Genomic DNA, 21,523 nt, shown 5'->3' with positions numbered 1-21,523 from the left:
CATTATTCTTTCAAACTAAAACATTAAAAACTGAGAAAAACACCATCAATGACCTCTTGCTGAAAAGAAAGCAATGTCAAATGTATACTCTTATGAGCTTTATGCTTTAATACTTACGGTGCTAAAACATATAAATTTTTTGGTGACCTGATTTTGTTCTTCAATGCAGCATCAGCAGCATTCCCCAACCACTCAACTCAATTGCAACTCAGAAATGTGTTCTAACATATTTATAAGCATCTAGAAGCTTAAGTATCAAACCTGTCCTCCAAAACTAACTAGTATGTCCCTAAACTCTAGTTCTGATTTGTACAGCCACACTTCAGATGACATAAATTAAAGTTTAAACTCATCATTAAGGGTTTAAATTAGTACTTAAATTTTGTTTTAATGTCTCATTTAGGAGATTTCAAATAAAGTTTATTAACTTGACAATTTGAGCTGTCCTATTCCACAAGGTGTTATATATCATTTAATTGGGAATTGAGAGCAATAAAAAAATTCTCAAACCTGAAATAACACTATCTTCCTGTAGATAAACAGCTTACCATTACAGAAAATTCCAATTATGTAAAAATCAGAAGTGAAACCCTTCAAGCTTTCCATGTTACGCCTGACTTACTACCGCTCAAGTATGGTAAAAGTGTCCTGAGAGTAATCTTCATGATATTTTTCATTGGCATCTTAACTGCATCATGTAAAAGTGGAAAATATAGAGATTAAGAGCATAAGGCTTATAATTCTACAGTACAGATGGAGACAAAATTAAATGCAATAAAAGCATATTTGCAAGTCTAAAAGTAAAATTATAACCCAAGACGCATGGGGAAAAATATTTATGTGGAGTTTTTAATCCATATTAGAATTCAGTTGTTGTAACTTGACCATAAACTTAAACAGAAACCATCTTCTGAGACATACATTCTAATAAATGTATCAACAGTATTGATAGTCAATGAAGGGTCAGTTATTTGAACTTAATGTTAACATTTCATTTTTCTATCCAACAGAAATCTATAGTGGTTTGCCCCAATTACATATCTGAAACATTGTCTTATGAAAACAAAATGAAACAAAATTAAATAAAATTGAAGATAAAAATATTCTGGAAGCACAGGATAACTGACAGGAATCTTCAGCACAAAGCACATCTTTGAAAACGTGAAATGATGACTCTTTGGAGGACAATAGCTGAATATCCAAGAATCATCAGGTTTGAAAAATATTGCTTAATCACTTTCCAAAACACAGTTAGCTGTAAGAACTGAAGATTTCGTTAAAACTATCAAGGTAATTATATTTATTGCATCTTTAGATCGCATTTTGAAACAGAAAATTAATAGTGCACCACAGCTTCACCAAAATATATATTTAATGAGGGGGACCCTAAGATATTTATAAACAAAGTGTAGACTGTATGTGCTTTTCAAAGGGGCTGAATTAAATATAACCAGCTGCCAACTTTGTGCTCTGACATACTTGAATTAGTGGGTATGTGTATACTAAATTCATTTATTTTTGTCTACAATAAATGAAATAAAAACACCACCCTATACAATCCACTATTAGCAGTGAGTACAACAGCAAAAAATTATTATACAATTTATACATACTAAAATATTTTCTTTCTCTAGAAATAACTCAGAACAAAACCTAACCATTATAAGACTTAATTTGGGAAATCTCAAATTACAATAGGGAAAAACCAAATCAGGGTATGTACTGAGCCCAAAACAAAGGTTCCTGGTCATAAGGCTATAAGATTAGTAAGTGCAAGTGGTAGAATAAAGCATGCTCAAATTGTATGCTTGGGTCTTTGTATATTTACCAAACCTTTAAATTAAACAAGACTAGCTAAAGAAAATGCCTTAAGCAGAGCAAGATAATTGGGAATTCTGCATTTCTTTTGCCATTTTTTTTTACCCAACTTACACAATGCGCAAAGTGCTAAGCAACACTACAGAAACACATTTACATCAACACTGAAGACCTGGGGAAATGAAATCCAACAATTTTATTTTAATGAGCTGTATTTTCTAAATTTTTGTTTTATTTTTTTCCTGTTTTCATACAGTATTGAAAACAAAACGCGGCACATTCACATTTTCCCGAGGAACTGTAAAGATGATCTCTACAGGGATAAACGTTGTAAAGCCTGAAGCTCAATCAACTGATGTTGAAAACTCTCAAAGGGAGTAAAGGCTTGATCTGAATGGTCTAGAACATGTACTGTAATTTAATAGAAGAGATGGTCGTCTTAATATTTAATGATTTAAAAGAACTTCCCAGTCCATGCGAAGAGTACAGTCCAAGAATAAATCAAATTTCTGAACGCATTTTATGCTACATATGTGTATACTTTGCGATCCTCAGGTGTTCGTGCCAAATATTCTCTCTCAATAAGTCCTTCAATACGTTTCTTAATAACAACTGGACTTGGTAAGAATCGAGCCTTCAATTGCTGAGTTACCTAAAAAAGAAGGTAGACAGACTAATTCCCAACATTTCCACATAAACACACAAAAATTAAAATTCCTACCTCTGGATAGAATTGATGTGTCATTTTAAGACATAGAGATAAAACTTCAGGAATTAGATTATCAGTCATAGGTACAGAAAATTTAAAGTTTTTATTTGAAAATGTATGGTCAGAACACAGTTTCTCACATCAGAATGTGAATGCTAATGTAGATTAGTTGAACTAGCAGAATGTATGGGCATGAATATACACCACCTAATAATTTAACCACGTTGCTGCTATTATCTACTGACTTGTGGGTTACTCACCCAATTCACACAACTTGGGTAGCATATGTTTAAAGAGCACAAACTCTAGACCCAGACTGCCTGGATTCAAATCCAAGCTCTACCACTTACTAGCTCTGAGACCTTGGGAAGCTGGTGTGTACATCAAATGAGAAAATAGATGTAATGCCTTAGAACAATGCCTACCCATAGTAAGTGCTACTGTTGTCATTCTTTTCTCCAACTGCTGTCAGGATCCTCACTATTGTGATATCAGTAATAATTAAACATAATAACAACAGCAGCCACAGTATGACTGCACTATTTAACAATCATTTTGTATATATTTACTTATTTAATGCTCTTAATCTTGCAAAGTACATTGTCTCATTTTACAAATGAGGAAAATAAGCCAGAGAGGAAAAATCAGATGAACAAGTAGTAAAAAAACAGAACCAGGAGAGAAACATCTAAACCCTTCTGGTCTCAAAGTCCATGTTCTTTCCACTAATCCACCCTGCCGCTCTTGATGATGATCCATCCATCCATGAGCCAGCTTTTCTTTTACTCTTGTTTATCAGTTCATTTCCCAAAGCCACAATGGATTGATAACTCTCTGAAATCTGAAACTTCAGCACTTCACTCTGCAACTAAAATCTACCACGCTTCCAGGATTACCAGTCTAGTATCAACAAAGTTGCTCTCCACCCACCACCTGTGATCTCTCAACCTTTGACCCTCTTTTTCCCAGGCTATTAACAGCTTCTTTTGACCCTACCTCCTTCCTCACAACGCCCAGACTGCATTCAAGATCATTCCAGCTGCACTCTCAACCGTACCTCCAACACCCTGATTCCTTTGGTCCTATTTCACAAACACCCTTTGATCAAATCTACATTCTGTATCTACTACATCATTAAAAATTTACTACGGAGTTCTCTGCTGAGTGAAGCTGTGGTTCTTACATTTGTGTAGACCAGGAGTCAGCAAACTATAGTCAAAGGCCAAATACAACCTGCTGCCTGGTTTTGGAAAATTTTACTGAAACACAGCCACATCCTTTTGTTTATATATTGTCTATGGCTGCTTTCATGATGTAACTGGACAATCACAAAAACGTTTGCCAACCTCTGGTATAGACTGATAACGCAAATTTCTAGTATTCAAGTTCAGCAAGTTCCTGAGCACCATTCTTTGACAGATACTATTTCACATTTCTGATAAGTCCTTTAAACTTTTCAACCCAGTCTTGTCCTATAACCTCATATCCTGTTTTACACAGTTGGGAAAGAGGACATTTCACTTTGAAATTCTTCAAATTCCCACCCCAGATATGTACATTTATCCATACTCATATCCATCCTTGTTTAGCACACATCCCTGTACTAACCCTGCCCTGGGTTCTCAGGAAGCATATTCAGTAACACTCACATTAATATATCTACACACACCTATATTCTCTATACAATCCTTACCTTTCCTTTTCTAGACTTTGGTATATTGTCCCTCTTATCCCATTTTTTCCTTTTGTTTTTAAACATCTCGTCCTTATCCTTAGGACATAAACATGCTCAATATCTTCCCATCTAGGAAAAAAAAATCCAGAACCCCTCAACCTAATACTTAATCCTCTAGTACTGCTTTCTCTGCCTTTTCCCATGACCAGTATCCCAAAGAACAAGCCACTCCTGGTGGTTTCCACCTCTACTTCTCAAGGCATTACCATCAGATATCCATTTTCACCAGTCCAATGAAAATGTGTGAAAGTTAAACAATCACCTAACAATGTTTTAAGTGTGTTTCAACTTGGGCTTTTTGTGATTTTTTTTTTTAAATTACTGACCACATGCTCCTTGTAATTCTCTTCCCTTGTCATCGGACACTGTCATTTTTTTCTTTTTCATCTATAGCAGTGTTCTCAAATTTGACTGTGCATCAGAATTACCCAGACTGCTTCTTAAAACCAGATTGTTGGGTGACTCCATAGTTTCTGATCCAATAGGTCTAGTTGGAGCCTGAGAATCTTACTTCTAACAAGTTCCCAGGTGATGCTGATGCAGCTAGTCCAGGAATCACAATGTGAAAACCAGTGCTCTAAAGGCTTTCTTTAGTGGCTTTATATAACGATCTTTGTTCCTAAAATGGTTAAGGAGAGGGTCAATCTTACAGTTTTCTCTTCTTGTTCTCCATGATATCCTGAGCAATTTAATCCATACCTGTGGTTTTTAACTACATTCCCATGCACTGAATTCCCAACTCAACTTCTAGCCCTCACTTTTTTCTTGACTTTTGGCTGGCATAATGGATACACCAAAATATAATAAAGTTAACTTGTACAAAACAATATTAACTGACATCTAGACCAAAGCAGCAAATTACTTCTTCCTTTTTTGGTTAAAGAGACCAACCTCATCTAGTCACTCAAGCCAGAAATCTAAAGCATTCTCAATTCCTTTCTCTCATTTCTCACTATCAGTCAATAAATCCTGTCATTTCTGTTTCTCAATTATTTTGATTCAGCTTTCTACCCTCTACCAATACTCTACCCAGGCCCTAGTCATCTCCTACCTGACTATTTTAATTCCCCCAATGGGTCTTCCCCTTCTTAGTTTCCTAATTTGTAAAATGGAAGCACTCAATAAATGGTAACAGCTATTAATTTTTTAGAAATAAAAGTAGTTTGCTTACACAACGGCATTAAAAAGCCATGAAATTTTCGTCTTTATTCTTCATATTCAACATTCTATTATTTTCACTACAAATACCTTAGTTCTTAAAGTGTGCACATATTTCAATGTATCACTATGTTTAATTATCAACTGAGTGGTATGCTTTGAATGAGAAGTGTTACATGACTAAGGTTTCCTAATTTTTAAATTGCTTTTAAATTTAGTGTAATACAGTAATTTCTTAAATTTAAATTGTTAGTAATATTATTGTTTTTTCCCATATTAACCCAGTCTTGAAGGGTCCTCACCTCTGCTACTAAAACATTGTGCTGCATCTTCTTTCTAGATTTCATTATCCGCACTATAGCAGCTTCTATCTCATGTTTTCTGTCGTCATCTACTTTCTGCCTTGTTTCTTTCCTTTCTGGGTCTGATTCACCTTGTTTGGCAGCAACTAAAATAGAAATAAACGCATTTATCATAAATGTAATGAAAAAATTTGGCTTATAAACAAAACTAAAACATAACTTAGCATTATCCACAGAGAAAAACCAATTTCAACCTGAGTATATACACATACTTATTAATTCAAGAACACAAAGTGTCTTAGTGTTACCTTCAATACTAAATTATTCTTTTCAAAAATTAGGAATTTAATTTTACTGAGAAAATAAAATCAATTTTCATTTCTATAGAATACAATGTAATTCTTTTTCTGAAAGAAAAATGACAGCTGGATATCTTCAGTAGTAAAACTATCAGTAAACCATTTTCATTGCTTATGATTTCCAGAGGTCAACTAATATTTTACCACCATGGCTCCAACTTAAACCTCACCAAAAAGTATCTCAGACAGTTGAATGAGTATCTATTAACTTACTAACTCAAATGTAGCTATAATCTCTAACGCCTTTCACAGAGAGGAAAGCATACGTATTGCCAAGATTCACCCAGCTAAATAAATAATTAAAAAGTACCACTAGGATGTCAGTTAAACAAATTCCCTAACAGTGAGGTAATTCATTTGTATCTTTTGCCAAAATCTTCTTGGATTCTATTATCTAACAATTTCTTGCCATATATTTTATTAATTTTTTTATGTCATAAACTTAGTATCACAAGTTCATTCATACTATATTCCAATTTTAGGAGAGTCTTACTCTCTTCTTCCTAGTAGTCTTGAAAACAACTGCTAAGGGATTAAGTATGTAAGACCCCTCTCCTACAACTTTGCTCTAATTCAAATAGCAGAGACAAAAATGGTAACTAATTTTTTTGTTTATTTGGTCATCAAAAGGAGATAGATGTGAAGTTTCTGGAGGTACAAACTGGGAAATCACAAAGCAGCACATGAGACATTGCTGACTTAGGCATGGACACAGCCACGAGATAGCAGCCTGTACAATTTAGAAGATCATTCTGGCCTGTATATTCATTCAGCTGTTTCTAATTAGAATCCCTTGGTTAAGAATACTGCATTCAGTGTCATTTCCCAAGTATAAAATAATCAATATCTTAGCAAAAAAGAAGAAAATTATATTAAAATAGCCTACTAAGAATAGTGCTTTTCTTCAAAAATTCAATGTCATCAAAAAATAGAGACAGAGGTACTGGTTTGAATTATTATAAATAGAACTAAAGAGACATAAAAATTAAATATACTGTTGAAACCTTGATGGAATCCTAGATCCAAATAGTAAGCTACGGAGGAGATTTTTGAGACAACTAAGGACATATGAATCAGTGGTATATATGAGGATACGGGAGTATTAATTTTCTTGGGTGTGATATAGCATTACAGTGATTTGGGAAAATATCTTATTCTAAGGAGATGTGTGCTGAAGTATTTAGGGGAGAAGTGTGAAGATGTTTGCAAATTAATTTCAAATGCCATAGCAAACATATATACACATATACACACATACATACAAACACACGCACACACACACATACTAATGGGGGCAGAGAGAAAGAGAAAGCAAGTGTGGCAAAATTTTATTGACTGTAAACATAAATCATGGCTATACTGATGTCCATTACAGTGTCTTTCACCTTTTCTATGGATCTGAACATACTTACAAAGCTGGAGGAAAAAAAAGAAGTAATAGTTTAAACGATACCTTTGGTTCATCTGAATTTGGTTACCTAAATTAGTGTACTCTTTAAATACCCACTGAAAAAAATAACTGGGAAGATTTTGGTGGTGATATGAACTGAAATGCTATGGTTTTTTAAATGTGAGAGCAGAGGCTCACTCCCAGAGCCTAGCACAGAAGGTGCTGCTGTGTACGTGCCTACATATGATCTGTAGGGTTTGAAAAGGTGAGTGAGTGGTGGTGAAGACTGTCAACTCTGGAAACTGCTGCTGATTCACTGAATCTAATTCTTTTCAAAAGGCTGTGTTATTTGAGTAATTCTTTTAAATTCTTTGTGTGAACTTCTATTAACTGGCTATATAGTAAAGTAACACAAATAGGTAACGGTTTCAGTATTTGATTATGTTACTGAGCCTTTGACAATTTATTAAAACTCACATGGTCACACAATGTTTACCACCCAAGAGAAAATTCTGATTTAAAATAGGAGCAAGAGCCAAGATCATCTAAAAACTATCCCCAATTAAGTGCACACTTAATACCAAAATCTAAAAATTCATGAAGAAAAGACTACTTTTTTGGATAACACTAATACCTGATAATATTACTGCTAGACATGATAGAATCTGGGATTACAAAGACAGTTAACATATTTAAGGTAAAAGAGGGTAAAGCTAGGTAATTCAGATATATATCCCCATATATTTTCTTCCATATTTAGAATACAAATGAGCCCTGAAATCCAAAACCTTTACCCAAATCTATATAATAATATGTTTTGCACTGGAAGAGAAAGAAATTTTATTCCACAACACTCACTAACTAGTACAGTTTTATTTTCAATATACATTTATGTCACAAAGACATGGGCCAATCTTGGTCGATGAAGAGTACAATGATAAAGTTTGCAACTACGGGACAAAAGAGTCAAAGCTTTTTACAAAGCATACATGTAAAAAAAAATTTTATGTGTATATAGTTCTATGTACACATCAATATATTCTAGCAATCAATGGTATATTTAACATTAAAATAATTTTAAAAGACAGTATCTTTCATTAATGTACAATATAAACACAATTTTTTTAAAATCAGAAAATTATAGTCACTTTAAAAATGATCTTCTTTATCTTAGTTTACAATCTGTGTTTTCTTACACAGATATATTAGTTGTAATGGATACATTAGTACTGGGAAGCTTATCTAATACTGGTTTTGAAACCAGGTAGCAAACTGCATTACCTTTAAACGTCAGCAAAAGTGCCCTTTTCCCCCTTAAATACATAAAAAACATGCATCTTACATTATGTTAAATATATAATTAATAGGATTTTCACTATCAACTTAAAAGTAAGGCTATATTAAAAACTTCACAACAGTGTCATTTCTATGTTTTTAAATTAGAGATGAGTTTTAAGACTTTGAAACTTAAAAAATATTTATCAAAATATAAATAGCTACATTTAAAGATCAAATTTATATGGGTAAACTCAATTCTGAAAAATCTGTAAATCAGCTTTAAAAAAAGACTTCCACTGATTAGTTAACTTATCTGGTTAAAAACAATTTTAAGTACTAATATGTTCATAAAATTATCTTCCATTTGTTGAAAAACATGGAAAGTACCTTGTTCACACTGTGAATTACTTTTTTAAATGCTTACGGTACTTGGATTCAACTGCATTTTGATACAAACACATATCAATAAAAGCTGCTTATTTTTTACACCTAAGTGCCACATAGCATCAGAAAAGCATTACTTTTTTAAAAGATAGAAATCCAACAGATGAGAATTTTTCTAGGAAAAAGAATATAATTTTTTAAGAGGAAAAATATAATTCCAGATACCTGTTTGAATCTTGACTCTGTGTAGTTTGGATGTGAACTGATCATTAACTGTAAATATGTGACCATTTTCTATTTCCTTTGACTTGGGTTCTTTTGTAAGAACCCGCTGTGTTGGTTTACCACAGGCGAGGGACTGTAGGGCTCTAACAAGCTCTCTTTCAGGGATATCTGTCTCTTGTTGAATTTCCTGAAATTTCATCAGATTGACATAATTAGACTTTTAAGATAAAAGTAGATTAGTTAATTAGCAAGTAAATCAACCAAGCAGTAGTCACACAGAGGTAATTCCATTACAGAAGTAATTTCCAACAAAGAATTCCCTGAATATTATGACATGTCACTAAAATCTCATTATCTGAACAAACTTGAGGAATAAGTGATTCAAATTATAAAATATTAAAAAGACATCTACTTTTTTCTTTCAGAAGACAAAATGTCTAGTGTAAAAATGTCATCCAGCAGAGATTATTAGTAACCTGCTTTGGTATTTAGGCAAAAGCAGTGTTAACCTACATATATATAATTGTTAATTTTAGAAACACTTTGCAATCTTCCATCCAAGTTTATCCACACTACTCTTTTGTTTAGTAATTCTTTCATAGAAAAAAGCAAAGTAAGCCTGAGCTTAGGCCTTCCATCAAAGAATCACTATTTACAATCCAAGCTGACCATTTACACTGCCTGTATGACCAAACGGAAAAAAGATTAAATGTCTAGAAATGAACACTAGACAATGAAAATCAATAAGAAATATGTTTTGATTTTTGCTATACATTATGATATGAATAAAATGGAATACTGGGGGGCAGGGGGGAAAGCAGCTGGGAAAAAAATGCTATATAAATGTTAGTTCATGTTTCTCTCATGTCAATCAGACGGCAAGACAATTGTTCACTTGTATGATTTAGTTCCTATAGGTCTATAGGGATGTACGATTAAGTAAAAGTCTCCACACTAGGATTTATTGTTTTGATGCCCTGTATAAAGTTCCTTCTTTCTCAAAAACAGCTCAGGAAGAGTGGGCACGAAGATAGTGATATTTAGAATATCCGGATAGCTGATTTGGAGAGCCATTCTTTCTACAGCACAAGAGTCTCCAAACAACAGTGTTGGTTTTTCTAAAGGACCGTCAAATACGAGAGGATTCAGAGAAAAGTGAATTTTGGTGATTAGATTAGGCATATTCCTTTTCTTCAAATAATCCCTGGTTATATGTCTCCCTACTTAAGACATTTCAAATACTATAAATGTTAATCCCAGAAAACTAAATAGGTGCTATTATTTGGAGATGGTAATTATGCACCTGCTAAAAGTGACTTATTTATGATTTTAATTACACTGCTTAATTATATTCAAAGAACTAGAAATATATTCTTAGGAGATATTTTAAACTTATAGATCATTCCTAGAGGGAACTACTACAATTCAATATGTACCTTCTATGCCTTTTCCTATTCATTTATATATATATACACACACACACACACACACAGGAATACAAATAAACCAGGAATGTACATGAACACATCCTCCTATACACTAAAATTAGTGGAAACACAAATGAGGTCATAACATGAATTTTTCTATTAATTTCTTCAGACTTTCCTTGTTAACATAAGGAAATCAGGGAATTCTATAGTACTTTAACAGGATACTGACAAAGATTCAGATTGTATCCAATCTTCTACTGGTATGTGCATTTCTGTCTTTGAGCACAAAAGCCAGTTTTCTGAAGCAAATTTCTAGAAATGCATTTGCTTCCTCAAAGTTATAAATATTTTATGTTTGACAGACACGGACAAATTACCTTTCAAATTGCTTAACAATTTAACCCCACAACAACAGTATATGAGTATCCACTCCCCTTCACCCTCAACACCAGATTTTCTTTTTCTGCCTGTTGGGCTAAAAGTGATGTCTCATTATTTTCATTTGTACTTCCCATGACCACCAGGGGGAAAAGCCCCATCTTTTTATATTCACAGGCTAGTTCTAATTATTCTTCTGTGTTTTGTGCATTCATATTCCTTGCATGTTTTTCTACTCAAGTGTTTTCATATTGATTTACTGGTACTCTTTACATATTATGGTTTTCAAAAATTTCGTTAAATGTTATAAATAATTTATTCCAGTCTCTTTATCTTTTAATTTAAGATATTTCATCATATAAATGTTTTATTGCTTTTTGTGTGGTTAAATCTGTCAGTATGTTTCCTTGTGGCTTTTGTAATAGATTTTTTAAAAAGAGTTTGCTCAAATTAAGATTATCAAAATATTCTGTATTTCCCTCTCTTGTTTTTATAGATTTGTGCTTCTATTAGATTTTCACATCTATCTGGAATTTAATTTTGTATCCGACGTGACACATGGAATTAAGGCACTGATATTACCTCCTCCCACTCACATAAATAAAAAATTATTTTAATCAGATTAGTTAGAAATGACAAATTTATCACATCCCTAACACTCACAAATACATCAGTTTGCTTCTGGACTCTTTATTTTCTTACTTGGGCCCACCCAAGACTTCTCCCCTGCCAAAAATAAATTTTCCCTATTCTTGTGCATTTTCTTGTCCAGATGAATTCTGGGATCAGCTTTGTCAAGTATTACAAAAAAATCTTTTGGGAGATTTTGATTCAGATTTCAATGAATTTATAGGTGACTTTAAAAAATGGCACTCTTGTAACATGTAATCCTCCCATTTGGGTACATTTATCCTTTCATATTCTTTCACTTTTATTATCTTCTTGGTATAAGTCATCTGTCTACATTTCTTGTTAGAATGATCCCAAGGGAGGTTATGATTTTTTAATTGATTAATTACATTCATACACATTTACTGGGTACACGTGAAATTCTATTACATGCATAGAATGTAACAAAGATCAAGTCAGGTATTTAAGGTACCCACCACCTCCAGTATTTATCATTTCTATATGTTAGTAAGATTTCAAGTCCTCTTTTCTAGCTATTTTGAAATATATGCTATATTGCTAATTACAGTCACTCCACTCTTCTATTAAAGATTAGAACTTATTCCTTCTATTACTTTAATGTTTGTACCCATTAACCATATTTTCTCCCTGCCCCCCTTCCCAATCTCTGGTATTCCACTCTTCCACCTTCATGTGCTCAACCTTTTTTAGCTCCCACATATGAGTGAGAACATGTGATATTTGTCTTTCTGTGCCTGACTTATTTCACTGAACGACCACCAGTTCCATCCATGTTCCTGCAAATGACATGATTTCGTTCTTTTTTATGGTGGTTCTTGATAAAATACATTTTCTTCATGTCATTTACTGATTAATGCTGATTTATAGAAAAGGTGACAGATTTTTCTCAGAGAATGCCTTCTCATTACCACTATTACCAAGTTGATGAACATACTGTCTAGAAAATTAAATTTTTTTTTCATTTCCTTCCTGATATTTACAAATTTACTTCCTTTTTCTTTTCTTAGTTTACTAGTTAGGACCTGCAGAGAAAGGCAGAACACTAGCAGTAAAGATAGGTATCCTTAACTTGTTCCTAACTTTAATAAGGTGTCTAGTATTTCATTCTATTCTTAGATAGCTAAGAGTCCCCCACTCTAGAAACAAGGAATGGGGACTGACTTTTAACAAACACATTTTGTACATCTACAGAGATAACCAACTGGTTTTCTCCTTAAAATGATGCCTGGCAATTCAACAACTGCTTAACCTTACAATTACTACAATACTTTAAAAACTATCCTTTTAACAAATTTCCTTATGTTGACGCTTCTTTGTATTCCAGGGATAAATCCTATTTGGAAATAGTGCATTATTCTTTCAATATACTGCTGAACATAACTTGCTAATATTTTATTTAAGCTTTTATGTTGAATAACCTATAGCTTTCTTTTTTGTCTTCCTCGTCCAGTTTTAGTAATGAAGTTTTGCCAGCCTCAGATATTTCCCAAGAGTAATAAGTGTATTTTGCTTTCTGAGTTCAAAGTTCTCTAAATGGCTTTCAGTTGTAACTTGCTAATTGTGTTATTCAAACCTTCAACAACCACTTTTTTAATTTGTAAGGGACTTCTATGACTATAACGGACTTGCTAATTACATTATTCAAACCTTCAACAACCACCTTTTGAATTTGTAAGGGACTTCTGTTACCTTTTCTATAAATCAGCATTTATCGGTAAATGACATGAAGAAAAGGATATTTTACCAAGAACTGTCTATTTCTCCTTGTACTTCCATTTTCCTTTCTGTACTGTGAGGTTATGCCACGAATAATTATTATAAATTCTTGATTAAATATCAAAAATCACTGTTTAATGGTTTTCTATTTGAATTCTACTATCTCACACTAATATTGCTATTGTCTATAATTAGTTTTTATAATTGAGTATCATTCTCAGAAAAATTTAAAAAGTATAACAAAGAACATTAAGAAAAATATGTATTCATAATTATTATCCATACCTCTTTCAAAAACCAACCGCTAAGTTAACTAAAATCCAAGGCACAGACTACCACTGTACGTATTTCCTATGCTTAGCTGTTCTAAATCACAATAAACTTATTTTTAGTCATTCAAAAAACACATAAAAGGAAGAAAAGGCCTTAGCAGCCCCACTAGTAAGGATTAAATACAACACCACAAATTAATGCCACCTGTCGTAGCCAGCTTCTAAGACAGCTCGCAATGATCCTGGTATAGTTTAACCACATGTAGTCCTCTCACTCTATCAGGGCTGACCTGGGTGACCAAGAAAATAAGGAAGTAACAGTATGTGACTTCCAAGCCTAGGTCATAAAGACACCACAGATTCTGCCTGGGTCTCTTGGATAGTTCGCTCTGGAAAAAGCTAGCCATCGGGATTCAAGGACAATCAAACAGCTATATGGAAAGGTCCATGTGGAAAGAAACTTAAGGCCTGTTATCAACATCCAAAACAAACCTGCTGTCAGCCATCTGAGCCACCTTGGAAGTGTATTCTCCAGCCCCAGTCAAACCGTGAGATGACTGAAGCCCAAGTCAACACCTCAATGCAACCTCATGAAAGACCCCAAGCCAGAACCACCTAACAGAGTCCCTTCTGAAGCCCTAATACATAGAAACCACGAGAGATAGTAAACTGTTAGTGATTGTTTTAAATCACTAAGTTTTGAGATTTGTTATGTGGCATTAAATAACTAATACACCATCTTACTGAACTCATACAGAATATTCAAAGATAAAAAGATCAACTTCCTTAAAATTATTATAGTTAAATACTTTCAACTATGTCCAATAATTTGTGAAGATGATTTCGGTGTAAGAGCTGGTTAATAAAACTTCATCAGCAGACTGTAGAGAAACAAAGTATCAGTAAAGATAAACTTCTGTGTCTTCTCACAATGCCCAGGATTTGAGGTGTGGGCAGCCTGAAAGCTTTGGAGCCACAGAACATGGCATTCTATATACACTACGCTCAGGCTTCTGATTTGTGTTTAGCTGAAGTTTTTAAAATTAGAGAAATTTCATACTTTTTCTTTTCCCAAACTGGTTGAGAAAAAGAAGAAAAGTAAGCTTGAACTACTAAAAGTTCCAATTTCAATAATAGCTTTGTATTTTTACTTATCCCATTTTTTCAACCAGTTCTTTATATTAATAAATTAGGACTCTGAAAACCAACTCTAGCATTTTCAACTAGCTTATAATGCTTAAAATATATTATCCATGACAGCGCAGATTAAAAATACCCATAAAAACCAGTTGTTAGAGATAATTTAATTTCACCTCTGCTTTAAAAGCTTTATAATACTTGAATAAGGTACTCAGTGCTTGCTTAATCAATATTCATAAGACTCAATCACGTATATTAATAACTTGTGCTTGAAAATCAAAGTTATTCTCTACGTAAGACCCACTTGGAAATATATGAGAAAAAGACTCTCAACTTAACCACTAAACACCTAGATTTCAAACATTTTCTTTAAGGACAGCACATAGAAATGGTAATCTCTTAATTCTCTTATATTCACCATGTAAATGTGAGCATATAAATGAGTATTAATATAGCCCTACACAATTCTCAAAAAAATTGAAATCATACCAAGTATTTTCTCTGATAATAATGGATTAAAACTAGAAATCAAAAAAACAAAAGGAACATTGGGAAATAAACAGACGGAAATTAAAGAATATGCTCTTGAATGACCAGTGCGTCCAACGAAAAGTTTAAGAAGGAAATTTAAAAATTTCTTGAAACAAATGAAAATGAAAACACAACATATCAAAATCTATGGGATACAGCAAAAGCAGTATTAAGAGGAAAGTTCATAGTAATAAAGTGTCTACATCAAAAAATTAGAAAAGGTTCAAATAAACAACCTATTGATCTATCTCCAAAGAACTAGCAAAACATGAGCAAATCAAATCCAAAACAAGTAGAAGAATAGGAATAAAGACCAGAGCAGAAATAAATGTAACTGAAACAAATAAAAAACCAATACAAAAGATCAATGAAAAAAAAAAATTGCTTTTTTGAAAAGATAAACAAAATAGACACACCTTTGGCCAGACTAAGAGAAAAAGAGAGAAGACCCAAATAGATAAAATCAGAAAAAGGAGATATTACAACTGATACTGCAGAAATCCAAAGGCTCATTAGAGACTACTATGAGCAACTATATGCCAACAAATTGGAAAACCTAGAAGAAATGGATAAATTCCGAGACAACATACAACCCATCAAAATTGAACCAGGAAGAAATCCAAAACTTGAATAAATTACAAGTAATGAGATAAAAGCAGTAATAAAATGTCTTCCATCAAAGAAAAGCCCAGGACCTGATGGCTTCACTGCTGAGTTCTACCAAGCATTCAAAGAAGCACTAATACCAATAGTATTTAAATTATTCCAAAAACCTGACAAGGAGCAGATACTCATTCTATGAGGCCTGAAATCACTCACCATACCAAAACCAGATGATGATACAACAAAAAAAGAAAACTATAGACCAATATCTCTGATGAACATAGATGCAAAAATCCTCAACTAGATACCAGCAAACCAAATTCAACAATGCATTAAAAAGATTATTCATCATGATCAAATGGGATTCACCTCAAGGATACAAGGATGGTTCAATCAATGTGATACATCATATCAAAACAATGAAGAACAAAAATCATATGATCATTTCAATTGATGCTGAAAAGTATTAAATAAAATTCAACATCCCTCCATGATAAAAATTCTCAAAAAAACTGGGTATAGAAGGAACTACCTAAACATGATAAAAGCCATATATGACAGACCCACAGCTAGTATCACATACAGAAGGGGGAAAACCTGAAAACTTTTCCTCGAAGATCTGAAATGACAAAGATGTCCACTTTCACCACTGTTATTCAACATAGTACTGGAAGTTCTAGCTAAAGCAGTCAGATAAGAGACAGAAATAAAGGACATTCAAATTGGAAATGAAGAAGTCAAACTATCCTTGTTTGCAGATGATGATCTTATATCTAAAGAAACCTAAAGATGCCACCCAAAAACTATTAGAACTAATAAATTTAGTAAAGTTGCAGGATACAAAATCAACACACAAAGCTCAGTAGGATTCCTATATGCCAACAGTAAACAATCTGAAAAAGAAACCAAGAAAGTAATCTCATTTACAATAGCTACAAGTAAAATAAAATACCTAGGAATGAACGTAACCAAAGTAAAAGATCTCTAAAGTGAAAATTACAAAACACTGATGAAAGATGCTGAAGACACAAAAAAATGGAAAGATGGCTCATGGATTGGAAGACTCAATATTGTTAAAATGTCCATAACTACCCAAAGCAATCTACAGATTCAATGCAATCCCTATCAAAATAAGAACAGTATTCTTCATAAAAATATAAAAAATAATCCTAAAATTTATATGGAACCACAACAGACCCAGAATAGCCAAAGCCATCCTGAGCACAAAGAACAAAACTAGAGGAATCACATTACTTGACTTCAAATTATATTACAGAGCTGTAGTAACAAAAACAGCATGGTACTGGCATAAAAACCAACACAGACCAATGGAACAGAGTAGAGAACCCAGAAATAATTCCACATATCTACAGTGAACTTATTTTCAACGAAGGTGCCAAGAACATACAGTGGGGAAAGGACAGTCCCTTCAATAAATGGTGCTGGGAAAACTGGATATCCATATGCAGAAGAATGAAACTAGACTCTTATTCTCTCACCCAACACAAAAATCAAATCAAAATGGATTAAAGACTTAAATCTAAGACCAGAAACTATGAAACCACTAAAAGAAAACATTGGGTAAACTCTTCAGGACACTGGTCTGGGCAAGGACTTCTTGAGTAATCTCCCAAAGCACAGGCAACCAAAGCAAAACTGGACAAACGGGATCACATCAAGCTAAAAAGCTTCTGCACAGCAAAGGAAACAATCAACAAAGGGAAGAGCTACCTACAGAATGGGAGAAAGTATTTGCTAACTAACCTTCTGACAAGGGATTAATAACTAGAATATATAAGGAGCTCCAACAACTCAATAGGAAAAAATAATCTAATTAAAAAACAGGCAAAGGATCTGAATAAACATTTCTCAAAAGATGACACACAAATGGTCAACAGGTATATGAAAAATTAACATCATTAGTCATTAGAAAAATGCAAATCAAAACTACAATGAAACACCATCTCACCCTAGTTAAAATGGCTTTTATCAAAAAGACAGGCAATAATGAACACTGGCAAAGATGTCAAGAAAGGGGAACCCTCATACACTGTTGGCTGGACTGTAAATTAGCGAAAACACTATGGAAAACAGCATGGAGGTTCCTCAAAAACCTGAAAACAGGAACTACCATATGATCCAGCAATCCCACTACTGGGTATATATCCAAAGGAGGGAAATATAGAATATCAAAAAGATACCCACACTCTCATATTTACTGCAGCACTATTTACAATAGCCAAGATATGGAATCAACCTTCGTGTCCATCAATGGATGAATGGATAAAGAAATTGTAGTACACACACACACAATGGAATACTATATAGCCACAAAAAAGAAGGAAATCCTGCCATTTGCAACATGGATGGAACTGGGGAACATTATAGGAAGTGAAATAAGCCACACACAGAAAGACAAATCTCACATGTTCTCACTCCTATATGGGAGCTAAATATTAAAAACAATTAATCTCACGGAGACAGAGAGTAGAATGATGGTTACCAGAGGGTGTGAAGTATAGCAGGGAGGGGGGAATAAAGTGGGGATGGTTAATGGGTTCAAAAATATACTTAGATAGAATGAACAGTATTTGATAGCACAACAAAGTGACTATAATCAACAGTCTATAATCAACAGAGTATACTTTAAAGGAATTAAAACAGTGGAACTGAAATGTTTCTAATACAAAGAAATGATAAATGCCTAAGGTGAGGGATATCCCAATTACCCAGATTTGATAAATTCACACTGTATGCCTGTATCAAAACATCATATGTACCCTATAAAAGATATACAACTATTATGTACCCATAATAATTAAAAATAAACATTTTTTAAAAATAGGATTACAATTTAATCTTCTCTCTCTTAATTTCAAATTTATACCTTTTTTCTTCCTATGTTCACCTACATGTGAAAATTGTCTTTCAAATTAAGTATAAATACGGTGGTAATTTTGAAGGCTTTCAAAATGTTCATTCTTAATTTTAATCTTAGTAAGGATCACATGATCTTCATTTCAACCCTAAGACATCATTTAAAGGTATAGGAAAACACTAAATGAATTTAATGTAATCAAATCACAACTTAATGGGGAGAAAGGGCAAAGGGAAAAGGAAATAAAAAGTAAGCATATTAAAATTAGTTACTCTAAGGGAACAAAAGATGGTACAAAAAGAAATTTGACTATGCTATCAAGATAGTGTAAAATTGGCATAAGGACAGACATAGAAACAAGAAATAGATCAGACAGTATAAAAACAGACCCTCCAATATGTGGTCAATTGATTTATTTTTAATAAAAGTACCAAGATAATTCAATGGGAAACAAATATTGCTTTTAACAAATGATCCTGGAAAAAGCAACTGTGTGTAAGAGGGAAAAAAATCTTAATCTTTACCTTATACCATATAAAAAAATTAACTTAAAGTGGATCACAGACCTAAACATAAAATGCTAAAATTATAAACCACTTAAAACAGGAGAAAATCTTTGCAATTTTGGGTAGGCAGATTTCCTAGGACATCAAAAGCACAAAAAACAGGCAAAAAATGATTAAACTGGACGTCAGTATTTCAAATTCTGTTCACCAAAAGACATCATTAAGAAAATAAAAAGACAACTGGGCTTGGTGGTTCATGCCTATAATCCTAGCACTTTGGGAGGCTGAGTCTTGAGGATCTCTTTAGGACAGGAGTTCAAGACCAGTCTGGGCAACATAGCGAGATCCTGTCTCTACAAAAGAATGTTTTTTTTGAAGTAGCTGGGCACAGTGGCATGCACCTGTAGTCCCAGCTACTTCCAGGGAGGCTGAGGCAGGAGGACTGCTTGAGCCCAGGAGTTCAAGGTTGTAGTGAGCTGTAATTGCACCACTGCACTCCAGCCTGGGTGACAGAGCAAAATCCATCTCTACAAACAAACAAAGAAAAAAAAAAAAAAAGAAAGAAAAGAAAAAGAAACTGAAAATGAAAATGAAAAGACAAGCAACAGATTGAAAAAATATTCAGAGAACATATACCTGACAAAGGACTTCTACCCAGATTTATAAAGAGCTATTGTAACTTAATAAGAAAATAACTCAATAAAGAGATAGACACTTCACCAAACAAGAGAAATCAATGGCATACAAACACATAAAAAGATGCTCAACATCATCAGTCATTAAGGAAAGGAAAATTACATCCAGAATGAGATACAATTACATATCAGCTAAAATGGCTAAAATTACAAAGACTGCAGAGGATGTGGAGCAACTGGACCTCTCTTGTACTGCTTGTGGGAATGTAAAATGGTATTGCTTTGATACAGTTTGGCAGTTTCTTAAAAAGTTAAATATATAGCGCTCTGTTCCTAATAGCCCAAATCTGGTAACAACCTAAATGCTCATCAACAGATAAACTGATATAGAAAATGCAGCACATCTGTATTTAAAAAAAAAAACAAAACCATTCAGTAGTAAAAAGGAATGAACTACTGACACTATACATGTAACAAAACAGACGCGTCTAAAAAAGTACTATGCTACTGAAAGAAGCTGAACACCAACACCACATTTTATGTGATTCCATTTAAATAAAATTCTAGAAAAGGCAAAACTAATCTATAGTGATATAAAGCAGATCCCTGTTGCCTGGGGTTGGAGGGTGGTAGGAGAAAACCGCAAAGGAGTACAAAGAAATCTTGGAGATAATATTCTATATTTCTGGGTAATACTCTTAATGATGATGGTAGTTACACAGGTGTACCAGTTTAACATTCATCAAATTGTGCACTTATATGGGGTATGTTTTATTGCATGAAAATTATACTTTGAAAAAGCGTAATTTTTAAAATTGATTTAAAAAAAACAAAATGAAACATAATAAATGTATGATGTTCATACAGTTCCATGGCCCATTTTATGCAATTTCCTTTAAAGCTATTCAAGTAAGACAGATTTAAATAACAAGTGAGTTAGATTGGTTAAAATGTACACAACCATAACCCATACCTCAAATGTGTATTTTTCTCTATTATTAAAGAGCATTAATATGGTCATCTGGAAAGTGGAGACTTGCAATATGTGCTTCCGTGTATTAGAGCCGGTTACTTGTGCACCTCCAACACCAACTTCAGATCCATCTTCCTATTTTTTAAAAAAATATAAGCAAGATATAATAATCTCCTGGTAACTTTAATAGTATGTTTCAGAAACAGATCCTATAATATCCATCTCCCCCTCAACAAAACTATGTAACTTATTCCTATATAAAAAGGAAATCTATTTAAAAATATGTGTGTGTGTACATACTTACACACACACCCCCACACACACATACAGTACTTAGACTATCTCCTTCTTTCTCCACTGTGGAAATTTTAGTGTATCTGAGCAGGTTATTAATGAACAATTTCTTATATTTAAAGCTAAAATTATTTTAACAGTACACTATGGGATGATAA

The 21,523-nt window shown here is 33.3% G+C and overlaps 1 protein-coding gene across 1 annotated transcript in view; it reads right to left on the bottom strand.

Moving 5' to 3' along the window:
• Positions 1 to 1,987: 1,987 nt before the first annotated feature.
• The window catches only part of CUL3 (cullin 3), a 102,909-nt gene continuing 83,373 nt past the window's right edge, over positions 1,988 to 21,523 (bottom strand). Inside the window, exons 13-16 of the mRNA XM_045559098.1 lie at positions 21,072 to 21,206; positions 9,359 to 9,545; positions 5,723 to 5,868; positions 1,988 to 2,470 (exon numbers count right to left, since the gene is read on the bottom strand). Of these exons, the coding sequence (XP_045415054.1) occupies positions 2,339 to 2,470; positions 5,723 to 5,868; positions 9,359 to 9,545; positions 21,072 to 21,206 (600 nt within the window). The 3' untranslated portion in view covers positions 1,988 to 2,338. The remainder of the gene's footprint in view (positions 2,471 to 5,722; positions 5,869 to 9,358; positions 9,546 to 21,071; positions 21,207 to 21,523) is intronic.

This window comes from Lemur catta, chromosome 8 (assembly GCF_020740605.2).
Source record: "Lemur catta isolate mLemCat1 chromosome 8, mLemCat1.pri, whole genome shotgun sequence".
In the NCBI taxonomy this organism is placed as follows: Eukaryota; Metazoa; Chordata; class Mammalia; order Primates; family Lemuridae; genus Lemur; species Lemur catta.
This window is presented reverse-complemented; position numbering and strand designations above follow the sequence as displayed.